The following is an 11,785-nucleotide window of genomic DNA, read 5'->3' on the forward strand; positions in this document are numbered from 1 at the left end:
AACACTAAGCGAGAAAGATAACCCATAAAACAACCTAATAAACCACAGAGTGCAATTATCCAAAGGGAAACCTCTTCCCTGAAGCCTTTCAGCTCAAGACAAACAACAACAATAAAGCCCTATTGTACTAAGTAGGGTTTGCTTTCGTTTAAGATTTATTATGATAAGAATTTGAAGTAAGAACGAAATGTCTGCCGTTGACTACCTGACATCCTCTCCTCTCCTCTTTTATCTAGACTTAAAATCGACAATGTAAGATAAACTTATCTAGACAAAATTCAATTTTAGCTCAAGACAAGAAGAAATATCTTACAAATTAAGTTCATCTTATCTTATCTTAAATTTAACGGCGATAGCAAGTCATAGATCAAAGCAACAATACCAATGCTCAATTTTTCTCGGACAAAAAAAAAAAAAAAAAAAAAAAGATAATTCAACACTACGACCTGAAGATGTTAATCAATCATTCAATCATTCTTCTTTTTCTTTTCTTTTTTTATGAAAAGGTTAATCAATCATTCCTAAGTATCATACATTGAACTCGTAAAATCTACAATATCTACATCACTAAAAAATAAAAACAAATTAACACCAAATTTACGAAGTTTGGTTTAGTAGAGAATGAAACCGCGGATCTCTGAAAACGCTGGCAATGCATCCGCTCCCGCCATCAACCACCTTCAGCAGCGCAACTGCCTTGCTCTTCGCTTTTGCGCTGCCACTCTCCGCCACATCAGCAATCCCATCCACCACTCCCAGCCCCTCCTCCCTCACCTCCCTCAGCGCCCTCTCTCCGCCGCACCTGGACAGATTAAGCAGCGCACCCACCGCGTTCTCCTTGCTCCTCAAGCTGGACCCGGTCGAGAGATCCAGCAAATCCGCCAAAACCCTGACCCCGGAAACCCTCTGAAACGCTTCCTCGCTCTCCTCGCACCCGGCCACCTGCGCGATCACCGCCGTGGCGTCCTCCACGATCCCCACGCGCCCATCCTTCACCACCAAAGTAAAAAGCGCAGGAACGGCCCCGAGCTCCACCAGCGCGCCGCGGTTGAGCGCGTAGAGAGCGATCCCGAACAGCGCCTTCAGCGCGTCCTTCACCGACCGCGCGGGAGAATTGGGGCTCTTGACGATGTCGATCAGAGAGTAGACGATGTCGCGCTTGGAGCCGATCATGGGGCGGTAGTCGTCGACGACGAGGAGGCTGTGGAGGGTGGCGGCGGAGGACTGGACGGCGAAGGGGGAGGAGGAAGGGGAGGCGTGGTGGCGGAGAACGTGGGAGAGAGCGTCGAGGAGGCCGCGGGTGGAGATGAGGGAGTGGCGGCAGGAGATGGAGACGTTTAGGAGGGCGGCGGCGGCGTCGTCTTGGAGGGAAGGGGAGGAGTCGAAGAGGGTTTCGGACAAGTAAGGTATGGCGCCGGATTCGGCGACGAGGGGGCGGCTGTCTGGGTCGAGCTTGGTGATGAGGCGAAGCTCTTTGAGGGCGTCGGCTCGGGTTTGGGAGGAGACGGAGCTGAGCTTGGAGACCAAGGACCGAACCGTACGGACCTTCACTTCCATTTTTGCGATGTCTCTGTGTCTGATTGTGTTTGGATCTGGAACTCTGGGATCTGGGTCGTGTTTGTTGGGATGATTGCAAGAGGAAGGGGATAAGATTTTGATAGGAGGAATGATATGGGTGCTGGTTGGTGGGTTGTGTTTGAAATGGAAGTGCGTGCGAGTTGAAAAGTTACGAACTCGGAAATGGTCAACTTTTCGTTTTCTTCCCCCTCCCCGCCAAACTTGCATGTCAATTAACTAGAAATAGTGAAAATGCTGGATTGTTGGATGGATCGTTTGTGTTTTTAGAAAAAAATTATTTTTTGAATTTCAGTTAGGAAATACTTTTAAGTACCTTTCTAGTATTTACATTTTTAATAAGAATTGATTCTAAAAATATTTTTATTAGAAAAACTTTTATTCATTTAAAAAAAAAACTTCTAAACGAACTATAGGTTAGAGTTTTTTTTCTTTTCCCCTAACTCACTGTATTTTGAATTTAAAACTCTTTCCTTGTTCCTATTATAATATGTTAGTGTAAACCATCACTTATATTAAATAAATAAAAACTTTCGAAAAAAAAAAGTAAAAAGGAGTAAATGTGTATGGATGTTGGGTTATTTCCAGGAGGATCATTGTCAGATTCTCTTTGTAAGGATTTTAAAAATCCCCCAATCACATCCGTTCATCGTATATTGTGCGGTCAGAAATTATTGTAAATTTTTTTATTTAAAATTGAATATAAACAGTACCTGACAAAAACTGGCCGCACGATGTACGATGAACTGATGTGATTGGAGGATCCGGTGAGGATCCTCACTCGGGTTATTTCCTCTTGGTGAACGGAAATGTTCATTTTTAATAAACTATGTTTAAAAGTATTTATTGTACGTCACATAGTACTATGGTCTAATACTATTTTTCTTCATTTGCAAGTGAAATGTTTTATGTTCGATTCTCGTCAAAGACATATTTGAACTATATTATTGCTGACCCATTATGAGACTAAACTCACATTCTTTTCTTTAGTAGAGATAATCAACTAGTTAAAAAAAAAAAATTACTGTACAACAAGCGGATGATGATGGTGGATGTATACGTATGTTTTGCAATATAAGTCTACAAAAAGTGGGGAATTTGCTTTATTATTTTGTTTTTCAAAAAGGATGATGATTGATGACCTAACTGCACGTTATATATATATGATTCGTGAAATGAAGAAAATAATTTAATTATGATGGGAATGGTTGGTTCTGACTCCACTCTCAGCCTTTGTATGACCCCATCATTTACGCGAATGATCGGGCGGTTTGGAATAAAAATATAACATATATTAGCGTTTTGATTAAAAATATAATGAATATTAACAGTTAATTCATTCTATATAGTTGATTTTCAAATTTGAAAGCAAATTAATTGGAAAGCTGTTGGTTTGGGAGATATCTAGATATCAGCCCTCGGGCGAACTGATGGCTATGTATACAAGATGTTATTATTTCCAGATCTATTTTTATTTAGCGTACACTTTTGTTAATTTTTGGTATTAATTTTTTTTAATTCAATCAGTATAACGATTGAAAATTAAAAAAAATTATGTAAAAAATAAAAATGAATATGTAAATAATAGTATCTTATATAAATCAATCTTGAGAATATGTAATTACTAAAAAAGATTAAGAGAGAAAGAAATTATATGTATTAGAAATAATATTGTATATTGATTTTATTGATGAGACAAGGCAACCAACTATTAAAAGTAGGGTGTCGGCCCTAGGGTGTGCAGGTTGGCGGCGCTTGAACGAATGGCATCAAACAGAAAAATAGTTTATAAGATAAAAGGAGGGGGACGAGGATACTTTCAGAATTTTCTTTTAGAATTTTAGAGATTTTCATATTTTAATTGTTCATTGTATATTGTAAGATTAATATTTGTTAAGTATATTTGTGTTTAATTTTAATAAAAAAATTCAAATAATTTATAACTGCATAATATGCATGATATACAATGAATAACAAGAATATAAAAATTTCTAAAATTCTCATAATTTGAATTCGGATGAAATCCAACAGAGGAGAGGAGGCTTGAAGGTGAAGGTGTGGCATCAAGAGTCAATTAATCTCCTGAGAATGTAAGACTTTTTTGTCAAAGGCGGTGACACAAGTCTTACGTCAGCCTTTGATAATATCTACTTTATCGTATGATTTTATATTCATCAATATTGTAATGCCCAAAAAATATGAAGTGGGCCAACATAGTTACAAGGATTGGACATAGCTAAAGTTGGGCTGAGGGGGTTTTTGTCTCTTTGGAGAGAGCCTGCTTTCTCATGGGGCCTAAAGAAAACGGAACTTTGTGGGTCGAAATATAAAGAGCACATGTATATCGATATTTTTATAATATGGAAAGGAAAAGTTCGGTTAAGTTACACAATGGGCAGTTTAATTTGGTATCGAATTCGTCATCCACAAAATTCAAACCTAAGACCTCTCACTTCTAAGCGAAACTGAAAGGCATGGCCCCCCAAGGAAATATTTGTGAGCACCTACATTGAGCTCTACGTAAGGGAGAGAGGAAGACCTAGAGTGGTACGTTTCATGCAACCCTAAACCCTAATATTTTCTCTACGTAATTCCTCTCTATCTAAACAACAAAGGCATCAGAGTTTCTAGGCTAGTATTACATCGGCACCCTTTGATTCCTGCTTGTTTCCATGTTTAAAAGGAGTTTTTAAACCCTAGAGATATAAGGTGTGAAATCTCATCCCTGGATTTCACTATTTAAAATTACGTATTTCATATTCTTAGTTTCGACGCATTTATAATTACGGCGTATAGTTTTTTTTTTTTTTTGGATAAGTAGAAGGATGAAAACACCCTTAATGAACTAAATAGACTTTTCGAGGACGTATTTAATTCCTATATGTTTTGTCACTTTTATTTACATATTTGGATAAAGCTCAACCTCACGAGTGCGTAGGCGAAAACCGTTTGTGAAGCGGAGTTTTAACGAAGCAGAAATTAGCAGTTAAATGTAGGGGTAAAATAGTTATTAACCACTAATTTGGAAGGCTCCAGATTTGTTGGAGCAGTAATCTGGGCGCCACGTGTACGGTTGAGATGGGAAGAAAAGAAGAGAAATGAGGGAAATGAGGGGAGAAACTGGCCAATTAGAAAGGAGAGAAAGGAGGGAAATGAAGGGAGGGAGGAACTAGCCAGCCCGGACCCCCTTTTCAACTCGCCGACCCGACCCAATCGTATCTCCTTATTTCGGCCACCGTTGACAACAGGATCGATGCCATATTGATCCTTACTTCGAACCCAGTCGATCCCTATTCCATATATTTTCACCCAAACTCGACAAGGATTGGCTTCATTTTCTCGAATAATGGCATCAATGGCGCTGGGAGGTCTATGGTTGCGATCCGCCATTCATGAAAGTATTATAGTCAAATACCACTATCAATCAACTCCTTTCAACCCCAAGAACAATGCCCATATGTTGGTTGAGGCGTCGGAGCTTGTTTTCGAGTCGAATCAAGAACACCCATTTCTAGGTGTCCAACAGATCAAGGGCAATTTCAGGTATTTTTCCAGCCAAATTGGACTTCAGCCCAGGTATGAAAGTTCTTCCCCTTGTTGTGTTCTACAATTCTATAAAGTTTAGTAATTTTTGGAGTTTGTCAGAAAATTAGGTTTCTGTTCGCCGAAAACTGGCCTGTGCGGCGGCACGTGGCCATTTGGCCGAAAATGTCTTTTTAAGTTAAATTAGATGCCCTGATTTCAGATTTGATATCCATTTGATGTGATTTGATTGTTTGAACCTAGTTTCATTATGGTATGCTACTTGATCATTATATGAATCGACGATCCGACCGTTGGATCGACACCACACTTTAGTACTTTATAGTACGTAATATATTAGGACATTTGGAATTGACAGATCGAGAATCCGACATATGAATCTTGATGAATTGAATGATTGGGGTTGACTTTGATCTAAAGTAACCGTCCTTAAGTTCTAAAATTAGTATTACTGAAGACTTAGTGAGGCTTTGCGGGCCTATCTCGGTGAGTGACTTTAATATATATGATATGGTTATTACCCTAATTTCATATTTAGTATCCTTTATGGATATGACTTGGTTTTATAAATGTGATTTCTATTAAAATGTGATTTTTAATAATTAGCCGTCGATCTATTATTATGAAATGTGATTTGACTTGTGCATTGGGAATATTTGTGAAATGTGATTTGAAATGCATGTTGGATTGTTTGTTACATGTGAGGGCTAGCAGTGGACCGTTAACCCATTGTCATGGGGATTTGTTGCTTTGATTTCGTTTCATTTCTCGCTTCGTTGATTCGTTCTAAATTTACTATTTGTGCTTGTTTCATTTCGTTAAGCCTTCGTGAATTGAGTAACTTGATAAATGTCTTGTTTCTTCAAGCCGTTATTATGTTTCTTGGACTTCCGCTCGGTTTTGTTGAGTGGTCAAGAACTGGGTTCCGTTGGGGTTCCATTGAGTGGTCTGGTTTCCTGCTCTGTCTAGATTCTGTTGAGTGGTCTGGAATCCCTCGTGCTCCATGATTCTATTGAGTCGTTCGAAATCGTATCATGCTTTGGATTATGTTGAGTGATTCGATATCCATTGTACTCCGTAATTCTGTTGAGTGGTCTGGAATCGTATATACTTAGATTCCGTTGAGAGGTCTGGAATCCCTTCTACTCCACGATTCCGTTGAGTGGTCTGGAATCCTACTTAGTATTTTGGTTTTGTTAAGTGGTCTGGAACCCAATGTTGTTGGATTTCGTTGAGTGGTCCGAAATCACATCCTTAACTTCGTTGATTCATTGGATTTGGTCTAAATTGAGAAAGTTTCAGAGATGTAGGCTTCGATTGAACTATGTCGTTCTAGCCCTGCATTTTGGTGTATTGTATGAATTATTAGTTGACGTGATTGTGGAATGGTGTTGGAAAGCATATGTGTATGTGAATGGCAAAATGACAACTCTTGTTTGGCTTATGGTTGATGTGTAGTGTGGTACTCTATGTTTTCTGCTAGGAAATGTTTTACGAAAAGTTCATAGTTTAACAAATGGTGAACTACGAATGACTTGATCCTACCAGAGGTTACGTAGATAGTCTAACAAAGAAGTTAGATGCAGCTATAGAGTAAAAGAAAAATTATTACGCAATTTGAATCTTGAGTTGTGCTTTGTCCATATCCCGGAGGTGGGGTATGTTAGATATACAGGTACTTGGTGACATTATGTGTCGATCTTGGACGTATGTCGGGATCAGAGCTTGACATAAAGAGGCTAGGTTAAAATCCTAAACCACCTGGTATCCTTACCCTAAAACTGTACCACCTCATAAAAACCATTGTTTGTTAACCGCTAACAGTTTTTGTCACCAACAAAATCCTCAGCTCGATGATCAAATGGTGATTGTATTAAATACATGCAAGTATTGCAATCAATCTCGGCTTAATTGACTAGCTCATTTGTGGATCCAACTCCATTTTATGCTTGACTCGACTCAAGTCATTTTAGAAACACTTGAACTCAATTTTGGTTTAACTTAATGAAAAAAGAAAATTGGTTGACCAAATACAAGTAATTTAAAGAATGGAAAACTAATGAATACAAATAAGTAATTTAGAATTTGTTAAACCAATATAATATTTGGATTCAATTTTGTTGACATCTTTATTTTAATTATAATATAAAAAAACTTTTATGAGAGTCGAGCTTGAAGCCTTGAACCAAACTGGGAGCGAGAGCAACTCACAAGTTTTATGAGCCCAGTATTGAAAAGCTCAAACTCCTTTTTATTTATTTATTTTTGTATAAAAAAACATTATGGGGTTAGATTGAAATTGTTTTTAAAATGACTAATAACGTTTTTAGAAAAAATATTTTTAAGTTTTAGAAGTACTGGAAGTGTTTACTGCAACAAGCACCAGTTATGTGTTTGTTGCAGGAAACACTTTAAGTGTTTTTTCAAGATTCATTTACATTGTTATTAAGGATGATTTCAAAAACATTTTCATCAAAAACACTTTGGATCATTTTAAAAGTATATTTAAATGAACCATAATATTTTGTTTAAGCTCAACTTGTATGTTTTCTGAACCGAACACAAATCAAACTGGAATTGTGACATAAGTAAATCCTCATATATGTAACATATAATAAGTCTTATGTTTTGCATGTGTGTAAAGCAATCAAATCTCACAGAGTACTATATCTTCAAAAGATGACAGGAAATTTTATTGAATTAAAAACCTTGGGAATGGACAGGGTTCTTGCTGCAAGCCTCTTGCAAAAATAACCCGTGACACTGTGCTGATACCTATCTAAACCAATCCAATCAGAGAAAAAGACACAAAGCTAGAGCTTGAGATTGAGATCCCTTTCTCGTGACATTTGTCGGTGTAAACCTACAAAAACACTTAAATTTTGGACCTTTCCTATCAATATCCCACTTTTGTGTCCTTGACTTCCAACAATAACTTTGATACAAAGGCCAAAATAACCCCACAAAGAAGAAAAAAACCAAACTAAAAATAGTACTACGTTTACAGTAGTTGGCCACAGATAGTCGTGGGAGTTGGGGGGAAGGGCAACAAAAGATTGACTAAGTGCAGGCCTCACGGGCCACTCCAAGCCTTGAGTTGGGCACATCAATGAGCACTCTGTGGTTCTGTTGTTGCATATTGGCAATGACATTTAGCACTGAGTTCACGTTGTCTGGTGAGGCTGCCATGGCTAGACATGTGATGCTACCAGCTGTGCTGTGGATTACAATGTTGTCTTGTGGCAGTGTCACGTTCATGCCCGAGAACATGAACGTTATCGTAGGCACGACGAAGGGGACTGAGTAGCATGTGTCAAACCCGCCTAGGGATGTCACCGGAATTTTTGGGCCCACTCGCCTTCGGAACTCGTTTCGAACAGCAAGGTAGGCCGGTTGCACTAGTCGAGTGAACACAGTTCCTAATTAACGCAAAACACGACAATGTTATTTGTAATGATTTTGAGACATATACTTACGAGCATCACCTGAGGTCAAAACTATTTATGAAAATTTTACTATACTCCGTTGTATTATATACATCGAGATTTTTTTTATCATTAATCTTATCATTAGATCCTAAATCAAGAATATAGTGGCCTAAAAACCCCAATGTGAAAAGTGCTTTGAAGAAAAATCCCAAACCTAGTTTTAAGTCCAAGAGGGGTCCTCTAGTCAAATTATGACATGTGGGCTAGTCACATGATCGCAGAAAATGTAGCTCTGTGACTAGACCCTAAATCAGCAAGGATCCAAAATACCATTCATTACCAAAATTCTTTTAGTTAAGATAATAATTATTTTTTAGAGAATTATTATTAGCACTCCAAAATTTTTATTTTACACTTCTCATAAGTGTATTTTTCTTTCTAATTATAGAAAGTTTGAAGTGACAAATGAGATTTTTGGAATGCTAATAACAATTCATTTTTTTTAATTAAAAAAAAAAATAATTGTTTGGCAATGTTACCTGAATCAAAGATGGTCCCTGAACCAGTGGTGGGATTGAATGCCAACGCAGCAGGAGGGATATCAACAATTCTCCTGCCAACCCTAATCGCATTTAAGTTCACATAATAGAGTGATGATCTTCTAGGGTTCTTGAGCAGTGGGGTGTACTTGATCCTCTTGGGCTGCCCAACAGGGCCAAGTCTCAATGACCCAGAAAAGTTTGGGGACTTGAAGCTGGGGAGGCAGTATGAGAATGTGGACTGGTAGAGGTTTTGGGTCTGGGATAGAAGTGACAATGGTCCCCGGCCAAGCCCCAGAAGACCCTGTGGCGGAACGGAGCTGCCGGTGGCCTTCTGGATGCAACCGAATGTGTAGCCGGGGACAGAATCGGTGGCTAGGGTGAAGGTTTCTTGTGAGAGGTTAGCTGCTATGCTGGAGCTACCATAAGTCAAGTTGAAACCGCAGGAGCTGCCTAAGCAAGTGGGGTTGGGGACCTGAAGATTAATCATGCACAATATTAGTGCATCATTTTGTCCCATTTTAGTAAAGCACAAATTATTAACCTATTAACATAGAAAGTGCATAGAAGAGGATCTACTTTAAGAGATCTCATTCACTATTAAACCATGGTAGGGACTTTTTAGCATATTTAAAATGGTTACTGGATATGCTTAGCTGGATAACGACACAAGTATTCGATTTGTTTAAACGGTCACTTACTTTTAAACAAATTTACACCTAATCAATGATCCAGATTTACAATTTGTTAGACAAATTGGTTTAAATACAGTGAAAAGATGACAAAAGTTAGGAATTTCATCTTTTTTTCTTTCTTTCTGAAGTTTATATGAAATTAATTATGAGTACCTGGTTGCACTGAGCAGCTCGGCAACCAAGGTTCTTGTAGGTTGTGGATATGGCAGAGTTAAACACACTGGAGGAGCAGCCAACGCAGCCATTGCATGGAACCCAAGCAGCATCGCTGCTAGTGTCAACAGCCATGAGCAAAGTCTGAGGTGGTGTGCCGATCTTAGCCTTCACAATGTAAGTGGGGCTCTGAATGATCTGCCGGCCAGAGGCGATCGGAACAACCGATTTTTTGGCGACGAGGCTGGACAGGAACTGAAGCCTGGCCTGGTCCTTGGCCTGCATTTGGAGTACACTCTCCTCCCATGACATTGGTTTGGAGGGTCTGAAGGGAGAGCATGGGCTGTAGACATGGAAGATTTGGAGGGTTGAGCCTTGCTCTTTGGTCTCACTACATTGAGGGTTGTTGAGGCCATGGGCTAAGGAGAGGAAGAGGAGGGATAGTGACAAGACATGAGAGAGGGTGGCCATGGCTGTGAGAGTATAAATGTCTGATGATTAAGTCTGTAGGGGAGTATGTGTTTATATATAGTTTGGCAGTCAAATTTGTGTGGTCTTTTGTTTTTCCCCTTTTAAAATTTATTTTATTTTAGCGTTAACTAAATTTTACACCCTACAAGTTTAAGATGAAATTCAAAATATCACTTAATACTAATAGTCCGGTAGTATTTATCTTATTTGTAAGTTAAATATCTTGAGTTTGAATCTCGAAAATGATAAGTTTACAACCAATTTATTCTTTCATTCCTTAGTGTAAATATACCATTTTAGATTAAAAAAAAGGTAAATTACACAAAACTATTTCAACTATGGGTCGAACCACAATCTCATACCTCAAGTTTTAAAAATTATAATGTCATACTTCATCTTATGAATTTGTTGCAATGTCAAACCTCCATCAATTTGTCCGTTAATTTTTCTATTAAATGCTGACGTAACTTGGAGTGGAACCCACTATCTTGTCTAATTGGATAAAAATAATAATGAATTAAAGATAAATTATTTTAATATTATTATAAAAATTATGGGACACATCCTATTATTCTCTCTCTTTCTCCCCCTTTCTTCTGGTCCGTTCCAATGTCCTTTTCCATATGCACCTCCCTATCATGGAGCTCCTCCCCCTCCTCTTCCACCAAATCCCTGCTCCTGAACCCACCCCCTATAAACCCATCACTCTCATCCATCTTACCCAATTCAAAACCTCAAATACCTCCCTGTTGGCACCAAGATCCTGACTTTACTCTCCGAACACTCCCTCTACTTCGCCCTTGCAGGCGGCATCTTCTACCTCTACTTCGACAACTGCATCACGGCCTTCTACCTCATTTCTTCCAGATCCCCAAATTCGACCCCGTCCCTAGGCCCAATAGACCCGCATGAAAAAAAAATCAGGGTATTTTTTGGTCCAAAATTTATTATTATTTTTCTCTAGGGAGAGAGAAGGAGAATGGCGAAATTTGGAGGATGAAGGTGAAATTTTGCTAGGGAGGAAAGTGGTGAATTTTTTTTTTATCTCAGCCGATTTAAATTTCTGGGAAAGATGAAGGTGAAAGAATGGAGGAAGCAAGAAGAGAGAGAGGAGAGAAAGAAGGGATGTGAGAGAGAGATATGAGAGAGAGGAGAGAGAGATCGGATGTGAGAGACGGGACATATATAAAAGGTGGGTTCCACCTGTTTTTACAAAAATATTTAAATAATTTTATCTTTAATTTATTATATTTAATTAATATTTTTATCCAATTGGACAAGGGAATGGGTTCCACTCCAAGCCATATTAACATTTAACAGAAAAATTAACAGACAAACCGACAGAGGTCTGACATTGTAACAAATTCATAAGATGATGTAT

The 11,785-nt window shown here is 38.5% G+C and overlaps 2 protein-coding genes across 2 annotated transcripts; both read right to left on the minus strand.

The window, feature by feature from the left end:
* Positions 1-447: 447 nt before the first annotated feature.
* On the minus strand, positions 448-1,806 carry LOC126628192 (protein spotted leaf 11-like). The gene has a single exon (XM_050297779.1). The coding sequence runs from the start codon at positions 1,783-1,785 to the stop codon at positions 598-600; it is 1,188 nt and encodes a 395-aa protein (XP_050153736.1). The 5' UTR covers positions 1,786-1,806; the 3' UTR covers positions 448-597.
* A 5,981-nt stretch (positions 1,807-7,787) lies between these two features.
* LOC126628193 (aspartyl protease AED3-like) lies at positions 7,788-10,443 on the minus strand. Its single transcript, XM_050297780.1, has 3 exons — positions 9,934-10,443; positions 9,086-9,560; positions 7,788-8,537 (listed from the first exon to the last, which is right to left on the minus strand). The coding sequence occupies exons 1-3, from the start codon at positions 10,402-10,404 to the stop codon at positions 8,179-8,181; spliced, it is 1,305 nt and encodes a 434-aa protein (XP_050153737.1). The 5' UTR covers positions 10,405-10,443; the 3' UTR covers positions 7,788-8,178.
* Between the last annotated feature and the right edge of the window lie 1,342 nt (positions 10,444-11,785).

This window comes from Malus sylvestris, chromosome 7, assembly GCF_916048215.2.
Source record: "Malus sylvestris chromosome 7, drMalSylv7.2, whole genome shotgun sequence".
Classification (NCBI taxonomy): domain Eukaryota; kingdom Viridiplantae; phylum Streptophyta; class Magnoliopsida; order Rosales; family Rosaceae; genus Malus; species Malus sylvestris.